Source organism: Lepidochelys kempii, chromosome 8 (genome assembly GCF_965140265.1).
Source record: "Lepidochelys kempii isolate rLepKem1 chromosome 8, rLepKem1.hap2, whole genome shotgun sequence".
In the NCBI taxonomy this organism is placed as follows: domain Eukaryota; kingdom Metazoa; phylum Chordata; order Testudines; family Cheloniidae; genus Lepidochelys; species Lepidochelys kempii.
This window is the reverse complement of record NC_133263.1, coordinates 36,740,601-36,755,440: the sequence shown is the minus strand read 5'-3', so window position 1 is coordinate 36,755,440 and position 14,840 is coordinate 36,740,601. Positions and strand designations below refer to the sequence as shown.

Below are 14,840 nucleotides of genomic sequence, written 5' to 3'. Positions count from 1 at the left end.
TTGGTAGCAGAGTCCTGACTGGTAAATCTATATATACATAGAATGCTAAATGAGGAGTCATTTGCACTGGGGCCGGGGGCAGCCTTTCTGAAAGGGACCATCCCTCTGTTTCAGACCGAGATATCAGCTGGCAACCCAACCTTTTCATGCTACTTAATCCCTTATTCTCCCCTCCTCCTACTTGCCACAGCAGCAACTGAGCCCTGGTCTACACTTAAAATTTAGATCAACTTAGTTAAGCTGAACTTGCCCCCAGTATAGAGGCAGCTAGGTACATAGGATAATTCTTCTGTCGACCTAGCTACTGCTAGTCAGGGAGGTGGATGGATGGAAAAACCCCTTCCATTGATGTAGGAAGCATCTATGCTATGGTGCTACGGTGGCATAGCTGCAACTGTGCCACTGTAGTGTAGACATGTCCATAACTGTTTGTACCTGGATTCTGATGTAACTGGTGCTGGTAATGCGTTGTCTTCTGCATACAGTGTAAAACTGAGGCCTTGATAAATTTTGATAATCAGGGTTGGGATTTTCAAAAGAGTATAAGGTGGTTAGGCCATCAAAATTCAGCAGGAATGGGGTCCACCCCCCCTCAGCCTTCTGTGAAAATCCCAGCCCATGGCCTCTTGGCTCTTTAGAAAAGGGACAATGTTACTGTCCTTCCAGTTTGAGAAATTCTATTCTGCTGATGCTAAGGGCTCTGGCAGTTTCAATTGGATAGGGTATTTTCCATTTGCTGCTCTGCTAGATAATGTTACTGAGCCATGTTGTGCAGCCATCTCTGAGGTAGAACACAGAAGCCGTATTTCCAGTACGGAGAACTTGATTACCAAGTGTAGGCCCTCGTCTTGCAGTTGGTACCACATAAGTGCCCTGCTGCACTTCCCCAGATTGCTCTGAAGTCAATGGGGTGCTGCGTGAGCATGCTGTCAGTTCCAGGATCAGGGCCAGAGAGGTGTGTTGAGGTTTAAAAACACCATAGAACTAAAGTAACATGCTCAGTTGGGGAGGAGACTTTGGCAAAGTGTCTGATTTTTCTTGTGGACACAAATACATAAATTGACTGTGACTTCCATGTACGTGTGTGTGCATGTCAGGGTGGAATACGGCTGTAACTCTCTATATTAGAGGTTTCTTTAACTGTATTTGCCTTTTAAAGAGCAGTGAAGAAAAACATTTACAAATGTAATGTATCACTTTACCTGGTGGCAGCAGATAGCAGGAAACGCAAGTGAAGAATCCTACTATGAATTTTAAAACCTTGCAACCACATTCTGGTACGTCCTACAGAAAGATCAGTTGGTGTTCAGTTAACAAGGGCAATGAAACGCGCATCAGCATGCAAATGAAATACGATTGGACCACTGCAGAGCACGTAATAATAATGGGTGTATTGTCGCAAGGGGTCGGTAGACTTTCTGATAACGCTAACCGTTAATGATTCACTTATTGCTACCAACTAGGTCCAATCAAATGTGGCCATGTCAGCAGAGTAGGCCTTAAACATGACTTAAAACTATATTCAGAACTCATCAGGTGGGTTTTTAAAACTGATCTGACCAGGCAAACTGTTTTTCAGATCAGCTTGTGTAACACATCTGTGGCTGTCCCCAGTGAAGACAAGACGAGAGAGTCACATCGAGTTTCCGTCTAGGCCCCAGTAATTAGGGAATGAGGAGGGGTTTACACAAAAGTTCCTGATATTGCTCCAGTGATTACCTAAACAGAAACCAGCCTGCAGTTCTGAGGGGAAACAACACCTCGATTTCCCTTTGCAATGAAAATGTAGCAATAGTCTATTTCACACCCTTCCTTAGAGCTTGGCCCTTAGTCAGAATGTAATGAGCCAGCCGTAGCCCTGGCTCTTCGGGCTGCTCACCAGTGGAGGTATCTGTAAGGTTACCTTCTTTGGGTTGAGCTTTTAGTGCTTCACTTCTTCCTCTGCTGGTGAACCCATTCTTTGGGGGGGTGACCTAGATCCTTGATAGCACATTGTTGAGCTGTTTCGGGACATATTTGGCTTCCTTTTTCCCCCAGCCTTCTCCCTCTCCCTTTACCTGCAGCAGAGGCCTTCATGTGGCCTGGATCCTTCTTTGCTGAGTCCTAGGCTGCCTCTGCTGCTCCATTGCTGGCATTGCCAACTTGAAGGCTTCTTGGAGCCCATTGGGTGCCCAGTGTCGCCCTCTCTCTGAGAGCACAGACCTCATGCAGGGGACTGACCTGTGCTAGGACATCCTTGTGGTGGGGAGGAACCAAGGCACCTTGGGACTGAGTAGGGATGGGTGGCAGACCCTCTAAGCTATGAGACTGGATCCTGCGAGCCACATAATGGGGTGGGAACACAGCTAAAGGGTGTTCAATCCCCCCAGCAGCTCTCGCCTGTATCCTGAGCTCCCAGGACCTTAGAGTTGATCTGATCTGAGCAAGGGGTGGCTCTTCAAGCAATGTCCCCTTTGGCATTCAGCTCCACCTCCAGTGCTCTGCCATACACTAGCAGGAGACCACACTCTGCCAGTGGAGAAGAGGCCCCAAGGGGGGAGCGTAGAGGATTATTTGAAGAAACGTTCCTTACCATCAACGCCCAGAGTATGAATGCTTCAGTGATGTGTCAGGCAGGATTAGTGTGCCTAGTACTTTTACTCATCGGAAGCAAGGCCTAAAGGGTTTTTAGCTAGGTTTCCTCCCAGTGGAAGTTTGGAATCCCATGGAGTGTATAAAGACAGACTGATGGTGGTAACTATCAGTTATGTATCATTGTAATTAAATGAGTTCTTTAATGACAGCAATAGAAATGATACAACCCCTCTGTTTCCTCGCTTTGCATCTGTCGAGGGCAGGTTTTTAAAACAAAATTTTGTCATATGAAATTTGCCTTGAGGACAAACAGATAGGGATTTCATAAGCTACCAGCTATCAAAACATTTGATTAGAAAGTAACTTCCTATGGGTGGATAGTGTTAGTGTTAAAGCCAGTCACGTCCACCTTTGTTTGGCAGCATGACGACAGGGGATGCCGGAGTTCTAATCGCAGCTCTGACACACACTGCTGCTGTGACCGTGGGCTGGTCACACAACCCTTCCACTTCAGTTTCCACATTCGTACAAATACCTCGAAGGGTTGTGAGAATGGAGTGCTGTGCTCTACAGACCTCAATGTTACACATGTGTGAAGTATTAGTATAGCTATTTATTGGGCTCTCTCGTTAAACATTTTACTGAAAAGCTGCTGCTGTGGGCAGAGGGAAAGCCAGATGCTCCTGATGTCATTGCTGGGGTTGACTTGGGAGAGAGGACTGGGCACTTTTTCTCCATCCAGATCATCTGACTACTGTTAACTGTTCTGAGTAATTTACAGACTTGTAACTGTACTAAACAGTTTAGCTGAACTAAAGCTCCAGCTGTAGTTAGTGGTAGGCTTTTCAGTCGAACATACCTTGGATGGAGTCTGTCTGGAAGAGTGCAGACACAAGGTGATGTTGGCAGGATTGTATCATAGTACCATGTTCTAATGACTTTTCCTGCTGCATTAGAGCTCCCAGTCGCGTCTCCCTCCCCCCCCCCCCCCCCCCCGTGTCTTGGCAAAGCCTGACAGGAGACTGTTCGGTCTGGAGCTTTAACCTGGAATTTCCTGCCTTTTGTAGGCTTGTCCCAGCCTTTGTGTGTGTGAGTCCTCTGTGTTTCCTTTGGGGGGAGTTCACCTCTAAACCTGTTCCAGAAAGGACTTAGGGTATGTCTCCACTGCAATGTAAGCCCAGGGTGAGTAGGATTTGAGTCAGCTGACCTGTGTTAGGGAACCCTGGACTTGAGTGTCCTATATTTTATTTTAACCCTGTGTTAAGACTTTTCTAATCTGTGCATGAACCTACAGCTCTGGTGTCCACACTGCAGAGTCCAGAGCTGTGTCAGAATAACCTTATCCTAGAGTCCCTAGTGGTGCCGCCCCCCCACCCCAAATATGGCCACTCTAGCCCTAGGACTGTGGTGCACTGTGGGATAACTTTACTGCCTGCCTGCAAGTTACCAGGAAGCAGCTTGTGTTGCAGAAGGGCTTTCCGTTGCAAACCCAGGAGGCTTTCTGATAGTGTGCTTGCAGATTGGTGATCAGAAGAGACTGGGTTAATACTGACATGAGCTGTTGCTGTTTGCAAAAGGGAAGGGGGGTAGCCCCGGCTTTCGTTTTCAATAGAGTGGATTTCAGATTGATGGGCTAGAGAGGACTGAGGAAGTAGTATCCCACAGTTCCACGGGACAATCGGCTGACTCCTAGGACCTTAGACGCAGTCCCGCTTGACTTGTCTGCAAAGCAATAGGGCTTGGACCCAAGGTCATAGCTTAACTTGAGTTCAGACTCTCCAGCCCTGCAGAGCCCTGGAACCCTGGGGTAGCGCAATTACAGTGTAGATGCAAAGGGACCTAGGCTTGAGCTCCAGCTCATGCACAGGTTTACATTGCAGTGTAGATGAACGTTGGATAACTACACTCCATTGACTTGCTGCTTAGTGGGTTTTCTTTTCCTTTTAGCTGGGAGTCCCAAACTTTGCAATGCTGTGGGTTGTCCCTTGGGTTTGATTCTATGAGGTGCTGAGCTCCAACTCCCATTGGCTTCAGTGGGATTTGGCATCTTACAGAACTGGGCCCCTAACTTGCATTTAGTGGACCTGACCCTGCAAGCCCTTACTCAGGTGGCCTCATCAGGCTCCTTGCCTGAGTAAAGATTTCTGAGGTGAGGTCCAGGATGTTATAATTTACATGTAATAATAAATGCAAATGCATATAGCACAGAAGTGCTGGTATCGAGGTCTTCCTTGGAAACTGACTAGAATTGGAGCTTTCCCAGGCCATTTTGGCGGAGTCTCTGGCTTGTCAGTCAAGCTCTGTCCATGGGCTACCCCTGTAATATAGGTGTTCTTAATGTAGTCCTGAGAGGCCGTAATCAGGCTCAGGGCCCTGGTGTGCTAGGTTCTGTACAGACACAAAGGTAGGTGCAGCCTGTGCCCTGCAGAGCTTACAATCTGTTTTGGAGGCAATATAGTGAACTGAAGGGTGCTCACAGGCAATATTTTTTTTGCCTGTCACCTAGGTGAACCCCTAATTCTGAATGGGTAGAGCATGGGAGGCAGCTCTGAACAAGGACCAAGACCGCTATTGACACCTGTCACTTTTGGGTTTTAAAACCGAATTTACAATTACCAAAGTGTTACATTCCTCTGGAAGTCAAGGTCCTTGGGAGCCTCCCTGAAGTTTCCTTGCACCGGTTAATGAAGAGAATTTGAATCTAGAGTTCTGCCTCTAGTACTTAGATCTCAGTCCACTCCGACAAGAATGCTTTCTGTGGCTTTGGAGTCCCCTGGAGATATGCCAGTGGTGTCTGCTGTTTGGAAACTCAGAGAGAATAGTCAAAAGAAGTGACTCCAGTCCTCTAGGGTTACCCAGATGAGGAGGAAAAAATGCTACTGGCTGAATTCCTATTTCTGGGTTACAGTTTCTGTCCATTTCCCTGCCAAGTTTAGCCTAATTCACGATGATTTTTTAAAAAAGTCTCTTTTCTGATTGCTAAGGAGTTCTAGAACACGCATCTCCAAGAAAGGGGATAAAAGGTGGTATGTACAGAGCCTTGTAGGGGCAGTGTGCTGGGAGAGAATCTGAGCCCTGATTGCGGGTGGGGCTTCTCTGACTAGGGTGTCCTATACGGGTAGCCAGGCAGTGGCAGAGACAGCTGCAGCAGCACAGGAGCCAGCAAACAGAGCTGTAAACAGGGGAGTTTGTAAGGGGGCTTGGGGGGAAAGAATAAGAGCCAGGCAAAGGAACAGAGAGGCTAGTGAAGGGAGTGTGTGGTGGTCTGGCAGTGTTTTGGTGCTCGGTTTGGTTTGTGTTTCCCAGACTAACCGGACTTAGGCGAGAAGGCTATGACAGACACAGAGGCAGCAGTGGTAGTGACCCAAGTAGTGGAAGACACAATGAAGAGGACTGGATGTAGAAGCTGCGTCATGTACATGATCCTGTAGGGGGTACCTGAAAAGAATTTCGTCTGCATGAAGTGCCGCCTGATAGAGCTGATGGATCTGAAGATCTGAGGATTGGAGATGCAGATGGAAACTCTGGTTGAGCTTAGAAGGGGGTTTGAGCGGATGATGGAGCAAAGACATGAGGAGGCTGAAGGGAAAAGCTCAGACTTGCAGATGGAAGCAGGACCAAAGAACTCTGAGGGGATACTGCTGGGTGAGAAAAGTAGACATTGGAAGCATGTGACTAAGAGAACCAGGCAGAGGAAAAGATGGGCCAGTGAAGGAGAAATAGAGCTCAGGAACAGGTTTGCGGAGTTGGAAAATGAAGAAGGGGCACAGCAGGTGGTCACTGAAGGTGAGAGGGCAAGAAGGAAGAGAAGAGCAGATAGTCCTGTAGGAAGGGGGTAAGAGTCAGTGGAGATAACACCAAATATGAGCCCCAGGAGGATACGGGATGGGTTGCAGAGGATTGCAAAGGACAATAGGAATCGAGAGGACTTGCGGCCAGATGGAACAGGGGATAGACTGGAGAATCGCACCATTGCCAGGAAAAGGCAGGTCTATGTGATTGGGGACTCATTCCTGAGAAGAACAGACAGGCCTGTAACAAGAGCTGATCCAGACAACAGAAGGGTGTGCTGTCTACCAGGTGCTAAGATACGGGATGTGGCCCTGAGGTTGAAGAGGATTGTAACGGGAGCGGGAAAGAATCCATTGATTATCCTTCATGAGGGAACAAATGATATGGCTAGATTCTCACTGGAGCATATCAAGGGAGACTATGCCAGGCTGGGGAAGATGCTTAAGGAAATAGAGGCTCAGGTGATCTTCAGTGGGATTCTGTCTCTTCCTAGAGAAGGGCAACAAAGATATGACAAGATTATGACCATTAACAGATGGCTCAGGCAGTGGTGCTATAAGGAGAGCTTTGGGATGTATGGCCACTGGGAAGCATTCATGGACAGCGGACTGTTCTCTCAGGATGGACTTCACCTGAGTAAGGAGGGAAATAGACTTCTAGGATGGAGGATGGCACAACTGATTAAGAGAGATTTTAAACTAGGAATTTGGGGGAGATGGTTGTGGATGATACAAAGCTGAGAGGTATTGCCAATACAGAGAAGGACCGGGATATCATACAGGAAGATCTGGAAGACCTTGTAAACTGGAGTAATAGTAATAGGATGAAATTTAATAGTGAAAAGTGCAAGGTCATGCATTTAGGGATTAATAACAAGAATTTCTGTTATAAACTGGGGACACATCACTTGGAAGTAACAGAGGAGGAGAAGGACCTCGGAGTATTGGTTGATCACAGGATGACTATGAGCCGCCAATGTGATATGGCCATGAAAAAAGCTAATGCGGTCTTGGGATGCATCAGGTGAGGTATTTCCAGTAGAGATAAGGAGGTATTAGTACCGTTATACAAGCCACTGGTGACATCTCATCTGGAATATTGTGTGCAGTTCTCGTCTCCCATGTTTAAGAAGGATGAATTCAAACTAGAACAGGTACAGAGAAGGGCTACTAGGATGATCCGAGGAATGGAAAACCTGTCTTATGAAAGCAGACTCAAGGAGCTTGGCTTGTTTAGCCTAACCCAAAGAACGCTGAGAGGAGATATGTTTCAGAGTAACAGCCGTGTTAGTCTGTATTCGCAAAAAGAAAAGGAGTACTTGTGGCACTTTAGAGACTAACCAATTTATTTGAGCCACAAGTACTCCTTTTCTTTTTGAGAGGAGATATGATTGCTCTCTATAAATATATCGGAGGGATAAATACCAGGGGTGGGAGAGGAATTATTTAAGCTCAGTACCAATGTGGACACAAGAACAAATGGATATAAACTGCCCATAAGGAAGTTTAGACTTGAAATTAGACGAAGGTTTCTAACCATCAGAGGAGTGAAGTTCTGGAACAGCCTTCCAAGGGAAGCAGTGGGGGAAAAAGACATATCTGGCTTCAAGACTAAGCTTGATAAGTTTATGGAGGAGATGATATAATGGGATTGCCTAATTTTGGCAATTAATTGATCTTAGACTATTAGCGGTAGATATGCCCAATGGCCTGTGATGGGGTGGGATCTGAGTTACTACAGAGAATTCTTTCCTGGGTGTCTGACTGGTGAGTCTTGCCCACATGCTCAGGGTTCGGCTGATCGCCATTTTTGGGGTCAGGAAGGAAACTTCCTCCAGGGCAGATTGGCAGAGGCCATGGGTTTTTTTTGCCTTCCTCTGCAGCGTGGGGCACGGGTCACTTGCTGGACGATTCTCTGCTCCTTGAAGTCTTTAAACCATGATTTGAGGACTTCAGTAGCTCAGACATAGGTGAGAGGTTTATCGCAGGAATGTGTGGGTAAGATTCTGTGGCCTGTGTTGTGCAGGAGGTCAGACTAGACGATCATAATGGTCCCTTCTGACCTTAAAATCTATGATTCTATTATCCAATTTGTGAAAACTTGACTGGGCTGGAAGAGGATTTTATAGATGTTCCAGTATTACCTGAGTGTGAATAGATTATTCTATGGGCCTTGTGGGTTTTTGTCAGTTGATTCTTTAGATGTGAGTACATAGAATACAGAGCTACTTTATAACAGTACAGAGGTACTTTTTCTTTTCCTTGTTTTTTTCCCTTTGTTTCAGGCTCAGAATGTTAAGTTTATGTATCTTTTTAACTTTATTGCAGTTAGCTTGTCACTCTTCTTAATGCTTTGTTACTGATGTAATGACAATTGTGAATACGATGTCTGTAAAGAAATGAAATACACGTTTTCCCTATAAATATGACAGTGCCTAAAATATATCTAGTAAAGATTTAAACTATTCAAAAATAACCCTCAACAGCCCTGGTGTATGAACCAGTATATGCTGGGACCTTTATTCACTAAAAATGACTCACTAGTGATTTGCATGGAGCCCAAATGACTCCTCCTTCCTCCTCCTCTCCTCCCCCCTCCCCCACACATTGTCTATGGTGATATGAATGTTGATTCCATTCTGTAGGATTCACTCCCAGCACTATAACTTACCACAGGAAAGCAGAGATTCTGCTACTGATCTGAAACAGAGCATCGTGTGGGGTGATATGGCTGTTGAGTCTGTTCTGATTTTGTACCTTGCAGCAGAGGAAGTCGTACCTGGAGCGGAGTGTAAAGGATGCTGAAGATAACATCCGAGAAATGTTGATGGCCCGAAGAGCACAGTAGGGGCGTGGCTCCCTCAGCCAAGTTGGTCCATTTCACTGGTGCCCACGCTGATTAGCTAGAACGGAGATGTTTTCTAGACGAGATGACCTTGTGCTCTGTTTGCTGCCACCTGTTGGTGGGAGGAGTTTGTTTTGAATGCGTTGGATGTTGTGTCTCACCCTTTCTGTATCTGGATGTTGTAATAAACTCTTCTTGCAAAGACTGCTGTGTTAACCAGCTCCTGTGTCTAGCAGACTAGCTTGGATTTTATACCAGTTGCATTCATACTGTTGGCTTTTCAGTGGAGGAAACCATGTGCTGCTTCAGGTATCGTCCTTTTTGCTCAGAGTGGGCCAGATTTTAATAGTGCAGAACCCTATCGGGCCCCGATTTTCCAAAGCACTTAGCACCCAGCCGTTCCTGTTCTGATACTTCGGGCTGGATGTTCGAGAGTTCAGCACCACCGAGTGTGCACCCAGCATGCTGAGCTCACTGGAAAATCTGGCCCATAGACCTGATTTAAGGCCCAGTGTAGCAAATGGTTACTCCCAAGCCTACTGCTTACTCCCATGAATAGGGCGACTGACATCAGTGGGACATGGCACACAGTCAGAGTGCTCAAGGGGAAGGCATGTCTTATGTCGAACGCTGGTGGGTTGCTGTGATAAAAGCATCACACTGTCTCCTAAGGAGGAGCAGGGCAACAAAGGACTTTCTGTTTTTCTTTTTAATGCTGCTTTGAAAGAGCTCTTGGAGTTTCCTTTGGCAAAACTAAAACAGAAGCAAATGGCAGGAAGAAGTGGCTGGCTCGAGACAAGAGTATGTGCAGAAAAATACATAGACACGTGCAGCGTGGCTTTTCCGTTCCTAAACTGGAGGAGGAGGAAAAGATTTGGGAGCATGGTTTGAACTTTAATATCTCTCTAAACCTCACTGCTTGTAATGTCACTTGCCCTCTTCTGTTGTGTATGTAGCTGTTAGGAAAATGGTCACTGCCTGGGATGTCAGTAAGAATCTTTGCCGGGATAGTTGTTTGGATTCCAGTCGTGTCTAAGAGCCCCAGTCAGGGCCCCATTTCACTTTATCAATGGAGTAAAAGATGGTACTCTCCCCAAAGAGCTTACAAACAAACCTGGATGCCAGGGCTGTGGCAGCTGGCACAGCAAGGCATGCCAGGGCGGGACATTGCCAATGGGCCTGTGTTCATCTACAAGATTAAACTTTATCACTAGAAAGCACCTGGTTAACTACTGCTCTGAAACAACTGGGCTCTCTGATTGAGTTCATAGCCACTAAGAGTTACTGTGTTGTGCTGGTGCCCCCTTGTGGATAATGTTTGTAATGAATACTCCCCATTCTGCAAAAAAACAAAATACAAGTTACAGGTTTTATTATTGACACTAATGTATTCCAGGGCAATATTTCCATGTCTTTAGAGCCCCTGTATGTGAAATGCCATGCTGTGCTGCATCTTTCTTTAACATGTAACTTGATAGATTTGCCCTTTGTCTGGTGCCCAAGTTTCATGGCCTAACTGCCCCCAGATGTATCACTCATGAGATTGGAGGAGGCCAGGGCACTGGGAGTTCCCCTGGGTTCTGTTCCCTGCTCTGTTACTGACTCCTGGGTAGCCTTAGGTAAGACACCTGAGCTGTCAGTGTCTCAGCTTTCCCTGCACTAATGTGAGACTAAGGCCTACATCCCGGGTGCATGGAGAGGGTTAATTCGCTAAACAGGCTGGTGCCATCCTTCCATGAATGGCCTGTGTGATGATATCCCCTGTAGTAGCTCTCTCTGGAGACCCACAACCCACAACGAAGGGTTAATTATGTCCCCCAGGGTTGGATCGTAGCAGCCCTGTCAAACTCATCTAGTGGGAGAGGCAAACTGAAGAGAGACAAGGATGCCGTCCTGTGAGCGCTCCCCTGCTGCTTTCCAGCAGCATCACCCCCTGTCCAGCACGGTGGCACCAGCGTGGTCATAATCCCAGGGCTAGGAGGAGGCCAGACTTATTTTAATTGCTATCTTGCAATGACTGACCAGTTGGCCCATGACAAGTCAGAAGTTGAGTTAGTGATAGTCATAGAATCCAAGGCCAGCAGGGACCATCAGATGGTGTCATCTGACCCCCTGTATATCCCAGGCCACCCCCAGCACCTGCACACTAAACCCAGCCACTGCAATGAGTCCAAAGTATCACAGCCCCTAGGAAACTAGCTATTACATGCCACAGGCAGAGAATAGGAGGCACCAAGGCACACGAGGGCCAGAAGCCTGCAATGGCAGGGAAATGAAGTTAGTTCAGTGCCCAGTGGGCACCGTTAGCTCCGCTGTCACGGCTGGTAGTAGCTGGCATCTTCGGGGCAGAAGCGCTAAGGAGACTGAACTGCAGCTGCCTAGAGACGGTTGGTCACTTGAGAACCAGAGGGAGGCATGCACGCGGCTGTGTGGCAGAAGCTGGCATTGCTGCTGCCCAGCCTTTACCAGTTTGGAGGATCAAGAGGCTTTTATTACCCAGGGCTGACAGTCAATCACTTCGTGCCAACCCTCCAAAAAGGGTTCCCTTGGAACCGGCAGGGGTGGATGGTCCAGTGGGTAGGGCACTAGCCTGACATTTGGGAGACAAGGGTTCAATTCCCTGCTCTCTTGGATTTGCTGTGACCCCTTGGATGCTGTCTGGCAGTGTCTTGTGTGCCAGCCCTGCCCCACCTCGCTGGGAGGATAAATACCTTACAGATTACGAGGTGCTTGGGTAGTACAGTGAGGGAAGCCAGGTAAAACCTCTGCTAGAAGCTTTGCTGGTCAGAGAGAGGTGGGGTGGGGACTTCTCCCCAGATAACACCAGGAGCTAGTAACATAGGAGTTTCCTTCACATAATAAACCCCATCTCTGAGGGACTAAGCCACAGCCCAAAGGCAGAATAGGCCCCATGTCTTGGGGGTGGCATGGGGTTTGACAGTTATGCCAAAAATTCTAGCCTGTATTCTGGGTGCCTGATCTGTTTGCTGTTCAGTTACTTCTGCAGAAATGTGGATAAGCAGGAAAGGGCTGAAATGAACAAGCTCTGTTCAGAGAGCTGGCCAGGCTTAGTGTGTGTAGCGTGCTGCCCTCTGCTGGACCCTGACCCTCTCCATTAGCTAAGCCTTTGCTCCAGGGCTAGAGGCTTTATGCAGGGCACCTGCCGCTCCCAATGACTCCAACAGCAGTTGTGGGTACTGAGCACCCAAAGCCACCAGCCACTCTTGAAACTCCAGCCTGGGTTGCCTGCTGTGCTCAGCAATAGCTGCTCCTGCTGGGGCAGTATGTGGCAGAGCCTCTGCCAGCTTAGTAATAAATAACGATCCACTCACTGCGTCCCATGCCAGCAACTGGTTGCAGGATTCTGACTCTCCCCAGGGCCTGGAGCAGCTGCCAGGGTTATGAGGTGGCCACTGAGAGTCCTCGCTACTAGGAAGGGTCGCTGCCAGGAAGGGCTCCTCTGGACCGTGCTCTGGCCGCATCCTGCTGTCCCCTGCTGCTGGTTCCCCTTGGGTCTGGAACCTGCAGGGAGGTTGGCACGGGGCAAGCAGCCGAGGGCCAGTAGCCCGTTCCAAAGGAGGATATTTGAGGGGAATGGAGCCCAGGGTTAAATTCTGGGGTGATGCCCTCAGCAGTGGGCTAGAGGGGGCTGTGTGCAAGCCCTATCTTAGGATTTACCTGACCCTGCAGTGCAGGCCCAGCTGGGAGGTGAGCCAGCAAACCCTGCTTCCCTGGGCTGCAGCCCCGAATGCTCCCATCCCCTTCAGAGAAGTGGGCCGGGGGATCAGTCAGGGGGACCCAGTCTCTGGCACTGCTTCCCCATAGCACAGTGCCATCCCGCCTGCAGAAAGGCTCCCAGGTACTGGGGCTGCAGACCGGGAAGCTGAATGACAGGCTGAACTGGACTGTGAGGATCGATTGGCAGGCGGCAGAGCTCAGCACTCCATTCTGAGACGAGGTTGGAGTGGCTCCCCATCTCTCCTCCGATCTCTCCCTCTGTATCCCCTGGGTTGGGTCTTTTCTAAAACACCTGCCCTTGAGCCGTGTTGGACTGACCCAGAGCAAGGCCTGCCTGGCCTTGGGGCGGGGCCACCGCTGGCTCTGGGAGGAGTGAGGAGGGTGGATGGCACCAGTTGGGGTGATTTTTGTGGTGTGGATGCTTATCTCTGGTGAATGGGACTGAGGCCTCTCCCTGCCCTCCTCTCCAGTGTAGGGTCTTGGGGCAAATGCAGCCTCCTCCTCCCAGGTCCCCTACTGGCCATCTCAGCAGAGCAGCCAAGCATGATTGGCCCATGGAGGTGGTCCCTGCCTACACCTCACTGAGGCTGTGGCTCAGAGTCAAGGCTGATGGGCAGGGACAGGTGGCGGTACATATTACAGGGACGTCCCTTATTTCATCTCGGTACAAGATTAGGTGTTGCTGAGTGCTGCAAAAAACAGCAAGAGATGCCCCTGGTGAATGTAGGTGAGTGCTCCGTGGTGGTGTTAATGGTGATAGTATTGGGAGGGGTGAGATGGGGGCTAAGAAAACAGTCCCTTATGCAATGCTGGCAGCCCTGTGTGGTGGGTGCCCAGGGCACCGCCCCGCCATTAGTTATTTTACTCTTGGGTTTGTCAGACCTTGGCTTAAGGCTGAGGCCTAGCACTGAAGATAGAGCCTGTGGGTAACTGGCACAAAACCAGCGTGGGGAACAGTGCTGGAGCCAGGAGGGCTGGGGAAGGGGTGTGGGGGGGGGGCAAGAAATGAACTCCAGGAGGCCAGGCTAAAGCCAGGGGCGTTAAGGGGGTGGGGAGAGTGGGAAATTCCTCTCTGACGAAATTCCTCTCTGACTTTTTGTTGGTGCTTAGCCGTGCAAGCTTAACAAGGCCTTGCCATAGGTCCCTTCCTGCTCGGCACTGCCACTATCAATCAGCTGTGACTCCATGGAAGTCCCTGGCATTACACTGCAGAAAATCGGGGTGGCGTTTACCTCTCTCCGGTGCCACCTGGGCTTGCCCCAGGTGGCAAGGCAGCCGTGACTGTCACAAGGGGCGTGCATTGCACAGGGGCAGCTCCTAGGGCCTCAATAGCCCCTTGGGTGTTTACTGAACTCTGTCCCATCTGTTGAGAGATCCCCTGGCTTCCTGCCAAGATTATGAAAAGCCTGGGGCTCTTCGTATCTTGGGACTAGAGACTCTGCTGTCACTGCGCTGGGGATCGAAAGCACATTAGCCATGTGGGACGCCAGCCTCAGGCAGGGCAACAGAGCAGGGCCAGGAGAGCAGGGTGCTTATTTTAATGAAGGAGAGCGCTGCATGCCTCATGAATGGCCATTGCCATTTGCTGAGATGCAGGGCAGGGCAGTGAGGGAAAGATCAAATTCACAGTGAACAATTACGTCATCTCTTCTGGTATCAGGTTCACTAGGCAAGCGGGTTTGCCTCACATTTACTCAACAAGAATGTTCTAGAGCATTTTACACCACGGGGTGATTACACACCCTCCGCATGCCTGCTGAGCTGCCCGACTGGGATGGTCTGAAAGTCACATGGTACTGCCTCAGGCCACTGCTGGGCTGAGTGGGTGGACAGCGTGGGGGTAGACTGTGAAATTTGCTTTCTGTGTAGTGAAACTTGCTCCCTTGCGGGGC

The 14,840-nt window shown here is 48.9% G+C and overlaps 1 protein-coding gene across 1 annotated transcript in view; it reads left to right on the top strand.

Moving 5' to 3' along the window:
• PFDN1 (prefoldin subunit 1) overlaps positions 1 to 9,414 on the top strand; it is a 60,329-nt gene extending 50,915 nt beyond the window's left edge. Inside the window, exon 4 of the mRNA XM_073356052.1 lies at positions 9,130 to 9,414. Within this exon, the coding sequence (XP_073212153.1) occupies positions 9,130 to 9,213 (84 nt within the window). The 3' untranslated portion in view covers positions 9,214 to 9,414. The remainder of the gene's footprint in view (positions 1 to 9,129) is intronic.
• The last annotated feature ends 5,426 nt before the right edge of the window (positions 9,415 to 14,840 follow it).